Source organism: Azolla caroliniana, unplaced genomic scaffold (genome assembly GCF_043228905.1).
Source record: "Azolla caroliniana isolate FFs.n. ecotype wild unplaced genomic scaffold, voAzoCaro1.0.p SCAF_20, whole genome shotgun sequence".
In the NCBI taxonomy this organism is placed as follows: domain Eukaryota; kingdom Viridiplantae; phylum Streptophyta; class Polypodiopsida; order Salviniales; family Salviniaceae; genus Azolla; species Azolla caroliniana.
This window is the reverse complement of record NW_028230455.1, coordinates 11,802,597-11,818,320: the sequence shown is the minus strand read 5'-3', so window position 1 is coordinate 11,818,320 and position 15,724 is coordinate 11,802,597. Positions and strand designations below refer to the sequence as shown.

At 40.2% G+C, this 15,724-nt stretch overlaps 2 protein-coding genes across 2 annotated transcripts; both read left to right on the top strand.

The window, feature by feature from the left end:
* Nucleotides 1-1,076: 1,076 nt before the first annotated feature.
* LOC147851040 (delta-1-pyrroline-5-carboxylate synthase-like) lies at nucleotides 1,077-4,846 on the top strand. Its single transcript, XM_087335757.1, has 7 exons — nucleotides 1,077-1,218; nucleotides 2,999-3,073; nucleotides 3,213-3,316; nucleotides 3,506-3,611; nucleotides 3,903-4,064; nucleotides 4,256-4,536; nucleotides 4,631-4,846. Exons 1-7 carry the CDS (start codon nucleotides 1,168-1,170, stop codon nucleotides 4,824-4,826), a joined length of 975 nt encoding a protein of 324 aa, XP_087191883.1. The 5' UTR covers nucleotides 1,077-1,167; the 3' UTR covers nucleotides 4,827-4,846.
* Nucleotides 4,847-10,891: 6,045 nt separating this feature from the next.
* On the top strand, nucleotides 10,892-15,724 carry LOC147851039 (snurportin-1 protein). The gene is made up of 8 exons (XM_087335618.1): nucleotides 10,892-11,397; nucleotides 11,506-11,749; nucleotides 13,615-13,798; nucleotides 14,074-14,324; nucleotides 14,579-14,693; nucleotides 14,795-14,887; nucleotides 14,983-15,132; nucleotides 15,335-15,724. The coding sequence occupies exons 1-8, from the start codon at nucleotides 10,932-10,934 to the stop codon at nucleotides 15,452-15,454; spliced, it is 1,623 nt and encodes a 540-aa protein (XP_087191744.1). The 5' UTR covers nucleotides 10,892-10,931; the 3' UTR covers nucleotides 15,455-15,724.

Sequence of the window (15,724 nt, the reverse complement as noted above, 5' to 3'; positions counted from 1 at the left end):
ATAACATAAGGCGATAAACTAGACTAGGAGGACAGAAGGGTAGAAGCCACAAACTAGGACAAAAGGGTAGAAGCCACAAACTGGGACAGAAGGCTAGAAGCCACAAACCACGACAGAAGGGTAGATGCCAAACTAGGATAGAAGGCCAGAAGCCAGACCAAGACAGAAGGCCAAATGCCAGACCTAGGGGCCAAGTATAGTCCTAGGACATAACATAAGGCCATAAACTAGACTAGGAGGACAGAAGGGTAGAAGCCATAGACTAGGACAGAAGGGTAGAAGCCACAGACCAGGACAAAAGGCTAGAAGCCACAGACCAGGACAGAAGGGTAGATGCCAAACTAGGACAAAAGGCCAGAAGCCAGACCAAGGCAGAAGGCTAGATGCCAGACCAGGATAGAAGGCCAAAGGACAGAAGCCAGACCAAGGCAGAAGGCTAGATGCCAGACCAGGATAGAAGGCCAAAGGACAGAAGCCAGACCAAGACAAGAAGGCCAAAAGCCAGAGCAGGACATAAGGCCAGAATCTAGACCAAGACATAAGGCCAGAAGCCGAGAGAGAGAGAGAGAGAGAGAGAGAGAGAGAGAGAGAGAGTATGTATGTATATGCATGGTGCATATGTATTGTGAATTAAGCAAGTGAAAGTTGAGAGAGAGAGAGAGAGAGAGAGAGAACAGAGTGAGAACAGAGAGTGAACAGAGTGTGTGTGTGAATCGGCGGTTTTTTCCTTCTGATTCCCCCCCCTCCCAAGAAAAAAAAAAAGCTCATTTTTTCTTCTTCTTCTTCTTCTTGGCCTTTTTCCTTCTCTTTTTTAAAAGTTACTATATATGGCTCAGAAATTTGTTCGATCAAATACACACACACACAGATACTTACTTACTTACTTACTGAAGGCAGCAGACACAGAAGAATCAAATCAGCGCAGAAGAAGCTCATCAATCCCAGGAACAGACAAAAAGCAATGCTTAGAATTTTTTTTTTATCAATAAATTAAATATCTGTTTAAAATTTTTATTTATTTTTTAATTCCTTTCTGGATCTTGCCGTTAAATTCCTTTTTTTTCTTAATACATTAAATAAATAAATAGATTATATATATATAGATATATATATATACTATATATACAGAGAGCTCCTTTCATCTTCTTCTTACATTCACAAGGCCTCATGGATCCTCACAGAGATTTTATCAAGGCCACAAGGCGTGTGATTGTGAAGGTACTGCATTTCTTCTCAATCCTTCCTCTTCTTCTTTCCATTTCAATGTTTCCCATTAACATTTCCTTCCCCCCTCCATACCTCTGTTTCTCTGCAATACTTGCTACACACACATTTTACTTCACTCAGTTTCTCTGTAATCTGTTTCTCTGTTTGCCATATATGTATATGTATATATTATAATGGGCTTTCTCTCTGATTTGTTCACTCAGTTTTTCCTCTTAATATATTTATATATTAAAGGGGTCTCTACCTTTCTCCTGTGTTTATTGTAAACACATTCGATTCTATTTGCTCTCTCTCTCTCTCTCTCTCTCTCTCCATGTATTATTCTCTTAACATTTCCTGTTTTCCGCAGTGGAATACTATATTTTTGTGGCATGGTTTTCCTACTTCGTTATATTTTCCTGTTTTCTGTAATCTTTGTAACGTCCCTGTGTATCATAATCAGATGATAGTCTTATTACAATGAGAAGATTTTCGTTTTCGATTGATGATTTCTTTTCTTATTCTAAAATTTGTGTTTTTTTTAATAAAGCTTTTAATTGGATTTCTATGTTTTTTTTTCTTATGTTAAAAGTACATATTTTAATGTGACATTGAGCTAGATTCTGAAGGAGTTTTAAACGCATGTTCTGATCAAACTGTGCATGCTTAAGATGATGAATTGGGCTTTTGCGCGTTTTAAATGCATGTTCTGATATAGCTTTTGGATGATGAAGATGGCCAGTTAAAAACATTTTTAGATCTTTTGTCTTGAATATCTTAGTTATTTTAAATGCATGTTCATTCATGCAACATTGAATGATGAAACTTTTGAATTAGGTTTGATGCATTTTTAGTGCACCATCTCCAATGTATAGAGTATTGAAATTGTATTCTTATGCATGCCCATATAGAACAATGGAAATGTGATTTAATGCATGTTCTAGTGGAGTTGATGCATTATACTCTCATAAAATGCATGATTATATAGAACAGTGGACTGTGTTATATAATGCATATCTTAATAGAATAGTGACTTGTGTATTGCGGTTGATGCTTTTGATTTGTCTAAATTGCATGTGTTTATAAAATTTTGAATTGGGTTCTAAATTTGCCATCAAATCTCTCTTTAAGTTTCTCTTTGATCTTGTTTTGGGTGGCATAATCCTGAATTTTCATGATCATCTCTCTCATGAGCCTTTGGAATAAATACAACAAATGCAATGGAGGTCTATATGGTCACTTTGGATTGGTTCATGCTATATTTAGTCTGATCTTTCTGGTCAGTAAATTATACAGCAAATGCAATGGAGTTCTCCTTCAAACCCTAAACCCTAAACCTATCCAATAGAAAGGCTTCACACTAGTTCTGAAACCCTAAACCCTAGCGTCTCTTATTTACAAAATTTGTATACCTACAACTGATAGTATTAGATTACAAACCCTAAACCCATCCAATAGAAAGGCTTCACACTAGTTCTGAAACCCTAAACCCTAGCGTCTCTTATTTACAACATTTGTATACCTACCAACTGATAGTATTAGATTACACTACAAAATATAAGGCACCCATATCCATGCCTTCTAAACCAAATACATATGGAAGTGCTCATGAGCAATGTATTTGCATACCAACAATGAATAGTAATAGATTTGCACCAATATTGATACAGATAATCCATGTGGTTGGGGACTGAACTATGTGATTGCACATCTTCCACAGCCGATGGATTTGTTAAAAATGGGCATAAAGTTCCTTTTTTTTTCATGGTTTCTGTATTTTCTACTCTTTCAGGTTGGCACAACTGTGATCACAAGAGCTGAGGATGGAAAATTTGCACTTGGACGTGTTGGCTCATTGTGTGAGCAGGTGAATCTCCTTATAACTTTCCTTCATCTCATTGAGATATGTCAATGCAAAGCATTCTTTTTGTCTATTTACATATAATTCCATTCACATAACCACTTTCTTTTATGGGCTTAAGATTAATTTTGTGTTTATATTATAGGTAAAAGAGCTGCTGGATTCAGGCATTGAAGTAATCCTTGTGACATCGGGAGCTGTGGGTATGGGATGGAGGCTTCTTCGCCATCGCAGAACCTTGAATCGAAGGTGATTTTAGGTCTATATTCTTAGGAGTTGTGGACAGAGAGACAAAATGATATTGTATTTGATGGAATTGATTAGCTAAGAATGTACCACATGTTAAAGATCTGTATACTACAAGACAATATGATAATTGTATTTCATGGAAGGTTAGCTTAGAATGCCACAATAATATTGTTTGTTTGGATTGTGTAGTTTTGCGGATCACCTTGAAAAACCTGACCTACAATTGGATGGAAAAGCATGTGCTGCTGTTGGACAAAGTGGGCTTATTACTCTTTATGATACACTGTTTAGCTTGGTATTGTTCTCTCGACATTATATACATGCATAACATATGTATATACACAATTATGAAAGATATAACACAAAATCATGATTCTGCACAACATATGTGTATACATGCATAACATATGTATATACACAATTATGAAAGATATAACACAAAGTCATGGTATGCACATATATGTATAGATGCATAACATATATGTATACAAAATTACGGAAGATATAACACAAAATCACAATATGTATGCGTGTGTTTTTGTTTCTTAATGTCATTTAACATTGAAGTGATTTGGTTTCATTGCAGCTGGATGTGGCATCTTCCCAACTCTTGGTAACAAGCAATGACTTTAGAAACCATGATTTCAGAGACCAACTTATTGACACCGTGAACTCTCTACTCGCCATGCAAGTAGTACCAATCTTCAACGAGAATGATGCTATTAGTACAAGGGGTGATCCACATGAGGTAAACCCAGAACATAACTATATGGAACTATACCTATATATATATATATATATTACATACATGCATATGTGTATATATGTATATGGTTTTAAGGCATTTCATTGCAGTCCCCTTCCTTCATAACTGAATCTATGAACATATGCATATATTTATTCATGTATTTATCATTGGAGTTCTATATGTATTGGCAGGATGGCAATGCCATTTTCTGGGATAATGACAGCTTGGCAGCTCTTTTAGCATTGGAAGTGAAATCGGACCTATTGATCCTCCTTGTCGATGAGGCAGGGCTTCACACAAGTCCCCCATCCGAACCCGAATCCGAGCTAATTCACACTTACATAGAAGAGGAACATGCCGATCTTGTGAATTATGGTCCGAAAGCAAAGGTGGGATCTAAGGAAGGACTGGATGCCAAGGTTTATGCGGCTCAAACCTTGGCCAATGCCGGGGTACCCGTCATCATTGCAAGGTAGACACCGATTTCCCATGATGACCAGTTCATTCTCATTTGATCACCATCCTTGCATCACTTCTAATTTGGTTTTATTCCTTAATTTTTGTAGCGGTTCGGGTCCGGATGTCCTGAAGAAGATTATGCAAGGCGATCGAGTGGGAACCCTATTTCACAAGGATGCCAACCAATGGCATAATACAAGTTCGAGGTGCATCGAGGATAATTGTACGAGGGGGTCGAATCGGATCTTCGTTCATCAAAGATGCAAAGACATGGCCCACCACGGGCATGCTAACGTATACTAAAAAAGTGGATTGAATCCAATATCATTTTCAATTCAAGCGCATCCGATCTGCTATATGCTTATATATATAGCCAATAGCCAATTGGGGCTTTTAGCATCATTAATATAGTTGTGCTAGCTAGCCTACCCAACTTCCTTTTTCTGTTATTGTTGATTGAAAAAGGAAGTATTAGTGTGTGGGTTTTCCCCCCAGTTGTGCTAGTGTCGGAAGAACCAATTGATGAAAATTTAAGCCAGTAAGAAATGGCAATTTTCTGAGAGAGAGAGAGATATGATTCCTCCTCCTATTTCTCTATTATTATATTTAGGTTGAAATTTGAATTCCTCTTTTATGGGAGAGAAGAAAGTAGCCCTAGAGTGGATTCTCTTCTTAATATGTAGGAAGACTCGATTAAACATTTTCGAAGTCTCACCCGAGAAGGATAGATTATATGAGTATGATTAATATATTATATCCAAGTTATTATTATGATTATTGTTATTGTTACTAATTCATATGAAGATGATCAGCATGTTCTTTGTTTGTAGTACTACATCTTTTTATTGATCATGTTAATTGTGTTATATTTGATATAATATTGGGAACATGCATGTTAATAGTGAAAACATTTTTAGTGCCTTCTGATGAAACATTAAATTGTCTTTCCTAGGCTTATGATGAAACATTAAATCATTAAAGTGTTTTTAGCTTGATGAAATATTACATCATCGTTCCTAGGCTTCTGATGAAACATTAAATCATTAAAATGTTCTTAGCTTGATGAAACATTAAATCATCCTTCCTAGGCTTTTGATGAAACATTAAATCATTAAAAGTGTTTTTAACTTGAGCCTCAAGTGTTCAAAAATTTAGTTAATCAAACATAGCTCTACTATTCTTGGTAGCAGTGACAAATAATGTTGTATTGATGAATAATATGATGTATTGTGGTAGGAGGCTTAATCCATTTGTTAAATGACAAAAAACATTAGATATGAACATTGTTAGATGATTGTACCAATGTGTGGAGGGCAAACATAATTATTATAGTGACAAAAAACATCTTGAGCTTAACATGACCATTATAGTGATGGTTGTTGAGGGGATCCATCAAATCATCTTCAAAGTGTTCCCCTTAAATCTGCAAGAATTGTCAGCATGATATATAGAACCATCATTAGAAGGCCTAAATTGGTTGGTCGAATCATCAAAAATGGCAATATTTGCAAACTTAGAAATGGAAGTGGGCTTCAAGCCAAAAAGAGGCTTTAGTGGCTTAAAGTACAGAAAAACGCTCATCTAAACCGAAAAGGTGCTTGGATGTGAAGTAGATAATAACCTTGCAAAAGAGAGGGAGGCTTAGAGGTTTGATGAAAGTGAGAGAGGAGGAAGTGACGAAATTTCCCACGAGAAGGTTTTGTCCGGAAGTGAAGCAGGGGCGGGCTTTGCGATCCATCCATCCACGAAGAACCAAAACATGTTCAAAAAACCGCAAAGACCGCGCGTGGAGAATTTAGAACATAACGGAACGTTGTCGCAAAGTTTCGCGCGCGTGTGTTACTTGGGCGGGACCACGGGGGTCTCAGACTAGGGAGTACTCAAGGGATAGAGAAGACCCGAGGTTTGCTTTATGAAAATACTACTTCCCCACCCCTTCCCGAGCAAGGTCTCGTTCCCCTTTTGTTTTGTGAGGCCGGTGGCTCTCGTTGATCACGACTTGTCGACCTTCCGAGATCACCGTACGAGCCAAGTGACCAAACGAGTACAAGCAAGATGAGCACGCAACATGAACGCACAAGGGAACGATAACACAAACATGAATGTCCGTACGACTTTATGAGGAGGAGAGGTGCATGGGCGCGCCTGAACGCTCCCTCGTCACAAGACGTCGAACGTACAAGGAAGACACAAAACACACACACAAATGCTCGTATGCCTTTATGAGGAGGCTCGTCACAAGACGGCCGAACGTACAAGGAAGACACAAACACACGCACAAATGCTCGTACGCCTTTATGAGGAGGAGAGGTGCATGGGCAAGCCTGAACGGTCCCCTCATCACAAGATGGTCGAACGTACAAGGAAGACACAAACACACGCACAAAATGCACGTACGCCTTTATGAGGAGGAGAGGTGCATGGGCAAGCCCGAACGGTCCCCTCGTCACAAGACGACCGAACGTACAAGGAAGACACAAACACACATACAAATGCTCGTACGCCTTTATGAGGAGGAGAGGTGCATGGGCAAGCCCGAACGGTCCCCTCGTCACAAGACGACCGAACGTACAAGAAAGACACGAATAAAGAAAGAAGGAGAGAAAGAAACACGAACGATATTGACCAAAGAGTTAAATACGTGTTCAATTCTTATGCAAGAGGACCCTTTATAAAATAGGGTTTTGTTTACAATGGCAACTTATAGTTAACCACAAGCTCAATCAAAACATAAATATTAAATGCCCTTAGAGACAAGGCAAAACCGAACACGGCGAAGACGAACACACGAGCACCACCAAAATGCCAATCCCAACGAACCACGACCACCCGAACGGCAAGCACACGGGCTCGCAACGACGAACGGGGCGGAGCAACGTCGAACCAACGAAGCTTGGGCTCACAAGCACGTGGCGATGGGGGGATGAAGGGGTATGAGATGAAGAAAAGTGGTGAATAAGGAGATGAAGAGCTTCGAAGGAAAATTGGCGATAGTCTCCTCTTCCCAAAACGTCCTTCCAAATGAGCCCCCCTCGACCTCCTTTTATAGGAAAAAAAGAAGGGGGGGGGTCGCCAAATTTGTCTTCAATGAAAAAGGAATAAAATTCCTTAAATCACGCTGCATTGTAAGACTAAATTCAAACCACGCACCTCTAAGTAATAGTCAATGTGACTATCCACTAACCCACTAACTCTTTCTTATATAATATATAATTCTATCTCTATAAATTTATAGCCTATCTCCCCTCTACCCTTTATCTCACCTCTCTCTTACTTTTTGCACGAGCTTCTATACCTCCCTTTTACCCTTTCTTTTCCTTTTTATTTTGCATATGCACAATTAATCGCTTTTGTGTGCACACACATTGCACATGCACATTTTTTACCCCCTTTTCGCCGGTTTTTCCCACCCTCGAGCATGCCACATCACGACATCCACCCCCACCAAACTGCACATCCTCCGGTATGTGCCAAGAATGGCGGGCTGAGGGTGGTCAGTAGTTCATTTCCTCCTCCTCATTGACCCCATGGCTTGTTGTTTGCTCGCCTTTGTCTTCGTCAAGGTCATCGAGGTTTGGCTCCTTGTCGTGTCGCTTTTTGAAGATTTTGACCCGCTTCCCGGCTATTGGTACTACCAGCTTAGTCCCATCGAGTTCAGCGAGGTGGTAGGTAGCATTATAGCTCGTACAATGGCTTTTACGATAGGCCCGTGTCCGCGTTCTATCTTTCCATTAGTCTCCGGGTTATAAGCGGTCGTGAGAGAGAGCTTCACTCCAAGTCGGTCAAAGAGCTCTGTAGCTTCGTGAGCATTCAACTCTCCTCTATCGGCCACTATCTTTCCCACACATCCGTACCGGCAGATGACATCCTCGAGTAAGAATTTACACACCCCCGCCGTCGTTTTGTTTGCTAAGGCCCGCCCTTCTACTTGGTTTGTTAGGTCTTCTCTTGCTAGCACCAAATATTTCATTTGGCCCACTCCCATTGGCATCGAAACCAAATCCACCATCCATTTGAAGTGTATGGTGAGTGGGTAGGTCGGGTGCAACTCGTCCCTATGGCGTATGTTGGAGTGTATCTGACAGCTTTCACACGTCCCCATGAAATGGGCAACATCCTTGTACATTCCCGGCCACCAATACTTCTCCTTTAACTTCTCGAATGTTGCCCACGTTCCTCTATGGCCCGCCCAAGGACTCTCGTGGAATTCAGACACCAATGTTGTCTGGTCCTCTTCCTTTATGAACACTCGTTGTGGCGTCCCCGTCCTTCTCTTCGGGTGCCTCCAAAGGAATCCCCCTCGTAGGAAGTACTTGTACGCTTTCTTTCAGACTCTTTGTGCTTCCTGCTTCGACCATGAACTATCCATTGTCATTGAGCTTAAGAACTTGCCAATGTGTAGCCACTCCCCTTCATATTCACTTTCGTTGAAGGCGTGGAGTACTCGCACATCTTGATCATCTATAGACGCTTGGGCTGTCTTAAAGAAGTCAAGAGCGACATCCTCATCTTCAGACACCATGTCACTTTCGCCTTCGAACCTTGCCCTCGATAGCATATCTGCCATGACATTGTTCTTCCCTGAAATGTGGTGAATCTCCGGGTTCATTGATTTGATGTAAGCGATCCATCTTACCATAGCTAGGTCAGGTGTTGCACACCCCGAAACCATCCCTAGGATTGGAAGGCAATCCGTCTCTATTACCACCTCTGACCCGATTAGGTAATCTTTATCCGCCTTCACTGCGGACACAATACCCCAAAGCTCACGTTTTACTTGGGCGTATCCTTGTTGTCGCTCGCTTAAGACCTTGGCTCCGAACCGGATGGCATAGCGTGTACCATCCTCTCCTTCTTGGTTGATGACCCATCCAATCCCTGTTGGACTCGTATCTACCGTCGTGTAGATGGGCACCCCTTCCTTGTATACGGCTTTTCGTAAAGCTGGTGCCGCTACCAACATTCCTTTGAGCCTCTTCATTGCCTCTGTGTGCTCTTCCTCCCACTTGAACTTCCGCCCCTTCTTAAGTAGCCCATACAAGGGCTCGACTAGGTGAGCATAGTGCGGGATCCAGATGTGGTAGAATGCACAAGCACCAAGAAATCGCCTCACCTCTGTTTGCGATTTACATTCTTCCCTCATGTCTGTGATGGCGTCCACCTTTGCTGGGGATGGCTTCCGTCCGTACGCCCCGCACAAGTGTCCCACCACAAGGATCTCTGGTTGGCCGAATGCCGATTTCTCACCCGAGAAGGTCAAGCGTGCATCTTCGAGTCTTTGTAGAACCTTCTCGCAATCGGAGATGTGATATGCCACAAAACGTTTGCACCCATACTCGTCCAAGGTTTCATCTTTCTCCGCTTCATAACACCCTTTTATGGGGATGTCATCGAGGAACGACATGGTGATGTCGGGGATGCAATCTCTCAGTACCTTGTTCATTGCATTTACCATGTGGGCTACAGAGTTAGTGCCTCCTTGTGGCAAGGTACACATTCGCACTAGGCCGATAGGAGTCCGCATCGTCGTGATGTCCCTGCTCTCCACAACTAGTTGGAATTGATCATACCCCGAGTATAGATCACCGATCGAATAAATAGACCTTCCAGCGAAGGCCTCGGCGAATTCGTCAACGCTCGGTTCGACCCCGTCAAAGAAGGAAAGGATTAGCAGAAGAAGCAGAAGCAGAAGCAGAAGCAGGGAAAGGATTAGCAGAAGAAGAAGAAGAAATAGTATAAACCATACGTGCATTCTCCTTCGCGAATGTTTTAAACCCTTCGAGTATGGTTACTACCATAGTATTCTTTATTTATTATTAAAGGTTAAAAAAAATACCATACTTTTGGATTAACTATTTATTATGAGGTAAATAAGCCTAAAAAATATGGGAAAAAAAACAAAAAAGAACATTTAAAAAATATGAATAACATTCGCATTCGTTTTCCAACGTAAGAAAACGAATGTTATGCTAGACGAACACGAACGAATTGTACGTACTATGGTACATAGTATACTCGAATGCATTGGCAAAACATTCTTTTTTGCATACGAATGAGTATGTTATCAAAAACATTCTTATTGTTTTTTTTTTATTACACTTTTTACCTTAAAATTTTTTTTTAACCTTTAATAATAAATAAAGAATACTATGGTAGTAACCATACTCGAAGGGTTTAAAACATTCGCGAATGCGAATGCCCGTATGGTTTATACTATTTCTTCTTCTTCTTCTGCTTCTGCTTCTGCTTCTTCTTCTGCTAATCCTTTCCCTGCTTCTTCTTCTTCTTCTTCTTCTTCTTCTTCTGCTAATCCTTTCCTTCTTTTCTGATTCAGAGATTCTGATTCAGAGGTTCTGATTCTGATTCTGATTCCCCCCCACAGAGAGAAGGAGAGCTTTCCTCCTCCCCATGGCCATGGCCATGACGATGACAGAGCCTCACCTTCCTCCTTCCCCTCCTCCCAACCCTAACCAACACAACAGCAGGCCTTCTTCTTCTTCTTCTTCTTCACACCATCGCCACTCCCCCTCCCGCCTCCACAAACGCGCCATCTCCGATCAACAGAAACGCAGAGACCTCGCCCTGCAGAGGCAGCGCCAGGGCAGACGCGACCTTCAACACCATGCCCGCCGTGTCGTCTCCTTCTTCCTCTCTCAGGAGGAAGAACGCCATTCCTCTCTCAGCTATCAAGAAGAGGGAGAAGAAGGAGAAGAAGAACAGAATCGTTGCTTCTCTTTCTCTTCTTCCTCTTACTCTCAGGTGCAGCTTGAATTTGTCGAAGTTCAGCAGCAGCAGCAGCAGAGCGATGTTGCTATGGTTTCTCCTCAGAAACGATCGCAGAAGCGGGGAACGGATGATCTGATACCCGATTCAGGTAGGGTATTTTACAAATGGGAAACAGAGGATTTTCTGCTTCACAGTGCATCCATGGTTACTCAAGAAAATGAAGAGGATTAAAAACATGTTTTTTTTATTGGTACAGTTTTTGTTCGACAAGAGAAGGAGGTAACACTGGAAGAGGAAGAGAAACAACAGAAGAAGGTGAAGGGTCCAACAGTTAAATTTGGAGATGTAGGAGAAAGAGAGATCGGACCAGAGAAAGATGAGATCTCCGGGATTCCTCAGGCTGCAGGTCTGAAGGGAAGAAAAGCTCAGGATTGGTTCAAACAGCAGTTCATGCTGCCTGAATGGATGGTGGATGTGCCCTCACACCTCAATAGAGACTGGTAAGAGTCACAGTTCCTACTCGTCGTGTTTAACTACAGTAGGCTTTTACTTACGTTGGAACAATTTGTGTAAGTTTGCAAAAGATCATATTTGGATAAGTTTGTTATATATAATCTAAGGATTACATTTGATTCGTTGGAGCGCTTAATGATTCAAATAGTACTTTGATTATGAATATTCCCATGTAGACAAATTCTAAAATCTGTGGAAGGACGTATTCGATTACTATTACTATAAGGCTGTATATTGTGTTTGATTTGTTATACTGCAATTAGACTCCTATAATAAATAGGACCATATAGAGAAGTTCTGATATCCGTGTGTGAAAAGAGATGGGTAAGAACTATGTTTATACATTGGGCTATTATTAGACCCTATCCTACCGGTGATACTGTATAGAAAATTCCTATGTTCTCAAAAGTGGCTAGTAAGCATTATAATTTATTCATTTGATTGCCTTTCTTGTTTATTAGACCTTATTTTACGGATAATGCTATGCAGGGAAGTTCCAGGGTCTGAAAAGAGATTATAAGCCTTATGGTCGACTTGTTCTATGCTTTCTTGTCTATTGTGCCTTCTGCTAGAAAAGTTCTGCTTTGGGCACAAGATAAAGTGAGATTATGGTAAGGTTAGGTTAATTTGTACAATCAAGTATCATCCATTAGGTCTTTTTCCACATGTCACTCCACATAAAGAAGTTTATGATGCACAAGGATGCCAACTTCAAACTTCCATATGGAAAAAAGCTTTAACACATTATTGGTCGAACTACCTAAACTGCCCAAAAGGTAGAATGTCACGGAAATCCAATGCTATATACTATATGCTCCAATCAGGAGGCCTGATTTTTATTATATGCTGAAAATGCAAGGTTAATGTATAAGATGCCATTTGCACACACAACACATGCTTACGTCATGGAGAAGTTTAGGTTACACAGACATGATACATCAGTAATATGATGCCACAGGAAAGCTTACAGTGGCAACCATATTATCCAAACTGCAGTACTTATGTTTCTGCATTAACAAAACTTGTTTGTTTTTTTATAGTAACACACAAATGCTAAAGAACGTGAGAAAAGATAGAGATCTCACTTGGTTAAGTGAAATTGTGTGTTCAACGTGTGCTATTGTCTCATGTATGGGGTTTTTGTTTAGGTTGTAGGATAGAGGGGGTGAGAAAAAGTAGAGAACTCACTTTGTTAAGTGAAATTGTGTGTTCAATGTGTGCTGTTGGTGATGAAGAGAGTAAGCGGTGAAACGAGAGTCTATCAATGAAGAAAGCTCGGACTGGAGATTGCCTAGCAGTGAAATATGAATCTAGTGGTGAAGATAGCTAGCTCGATGAAGAGAGTGCCTAACTGTAAAACAGAGAGCTAGCGGTTAGGCATAAGACACTACTGGTATCAAAGTCTTTTGATCATCTAAAGAACACGGAGTGAAACAAGAGTTTAGCGGTGAATAGAGACAGGAGTGAAACAAGAGCTTATTGTGAAGAGAGATAAGAGTGAAACAAGAGACTCACAGGGGAGAGACCTAAAAGTAAAGGGGGAGCTGCAGTTTTAGCTTACTAGGTAAATGGAGGGGGAAGTATGAAGAGTTTCCACTTTGCAAGAAATTCAAGTAGTTGCTAGTCATTTCAACTAAGAAACTGTTCTCATCCAGAAGGTATACATTGAAGACAGCAGTGAATAATTGACATAGATTAGGTGTAAATGGATGATTAATGTGTATGTTTGCAATGTAGAACTGGATACGTATGCATTTATGGGAAGTTGGTGGTCAAGTTGTGACTCAGGAAGAATATTTAATATACTGTAATTTTTTGGCTAAGCTTTCTGTGGGTGCTTTCATTCATGCAGGTATGTGTTGGCTAGGCCTGCTGGAGATCGGTGCATAGTGGTGTCTTCAGGTGGCAGAACAGTGAGTCGAACACGAAATGGCCGTGTTCTACATATCTTTCCTTCAGCATTGCCAAACGGGGTCAGGGGTCAGGGATCAAATAACACTCATGAATTTTGTATCCTGGATTGTGTATTCCACAAAGTAAGGATGCATCTTCCTGTTTAAGAGTTTCTTTATTTTAATGGGAAAGAGCAGCATATAGTTAATTGATCTCTTTTTATCGAGTATATGGTCAATACATCTCCCTTCCTTGTATTAGGGGTTGGTCAAGAGCATTTGGGAATCAGTGAAAACTCACAGGCATTGATGGAAATAAAAAACTCTGTTAATTTGAGAGGTTTTTCCCCTTGTTCTAAAGTAGTATCCACTCTTTCTGAAGAGAAGCTATTTCTGTGTTTTTTTCTGGATGAATGCAGCCTAATAGCACCTACTACATCATCGACATGATGTGCTGGCGTGGATATCCTCTTTATGATTGCACTTATGAATTCAGACATTTCTGGATAGAATCCAAGCTGGCTGAAATAGATGCTTTAGATAAATCTTCTACGTACAATCGATACGGATTCAGCATTGTACCTGCATATAAATGTGATGTGGGTGGGTTGCAAGCTGCGTATAGTGGTCCTGTACCATTTGAGCGGGATGGCTGTTTGTTCTTAAACAAGTACGTACAAACTATGGTTCGTTAAATGTAATGAAACATTTTGACACTTTAAGGAATAAAATATGCATTTCTTGAACGCGAGGGTCCTGGTCTAATATGTAGTGGGTCTTATGGCAACCTTCCAAATTGCATAATGACCATATTTTGCATAATGAATATTATCTTTTTCTTGAAACTCAAGATATTTTATAAAATATTGTAGTGGTTCTCTCACTCTTTCTGTCTATATTTATGAACTTTGTATATTGAATTAGGCATGCTCATTATGTTCTGGGCACCACCCCATTGGCTCTCGTGTGGAAGGACTCTACTTGTAGCCGATATTGTATTGACACGGATAGAAATGGGAATATACCAGCTTATCAACAGGTACTAAAATTTGTATAAAATCCTTCATCTTTTTACACAATCAGATAGGTAAGTTTGTTTAGTAAAGTGATTATCTCTCTTTTTTTCATTTAATCTTTGAGGTTGTTCTTGAGCTACAAGTAAATGGAACAGTAGCCACTTGTGATGATCCTCCAGTTGCTTTGGGGTGTATGCCTCAACAATTCCTTGAACAGGTGCTTAATGAAATTTCTTAATTCTTAATGAAGTTTGGCTTAATGTCTGTCCTCAAAATAAAGAGTGATGATTGTCGCTGTGTTAAAATTTCCAGAATAGTCAGCATTTGAAGCCAGGGATGCTCTTAAAATTTGCCATTGGTGACCAAGGGTTGACTAATGTAAATGGAAGGCCAATAGCCGCTGATATTCAGTATAAAGGGCTTGCAAATCGCTTTAGAGCAGGAGCTGATAGTGTATCCAAGGTGTGTTCAATCTTTTTACATGGCGTTAATACAACTCCAAAATACTCTGAAGTTTTCTGGATCATTTGAAGAAACTAAAGAAAAAACTCATGGGTCTTCTGGAGTTTTTTCCCCTAAATTGTTTTTGTTTCTTAATATTTTCTGCTTAAAATATGTGAATTGCTCCATCATGTTGATGATTTCGGTCCAAAAACTACTCCAGGTACTCTTTCAGTATGCTGCAAGGCATGCACCGATGAATATCTCTGATATTATTGCAGCTGTTTCAGCCCCTGATGATGACGATGATGATAAAGATTCGCAGATGCATGATTCCATGTAAAGAATAAGGTTTAGGTTTTCGGAGGGTTGGAATTATTCATACACAAACACTGATTCCAGTCAATGTAGATGAAAAGCATAATGCTTGAATCCATGTACAAAAACTCCAAAGTTTACCTTTCTTTGCAGAAGAGTAAAAGGTTTTTGATATACAGCAATAAATTATCATGTACGCATGTGAAATATGTTTTTGGTATATACAGAAAACAATGTTAGTGATCAAAGGAAAATGTGCTCGATTTCCTGTTACTCAGAAAATGTTTTTTCTTTC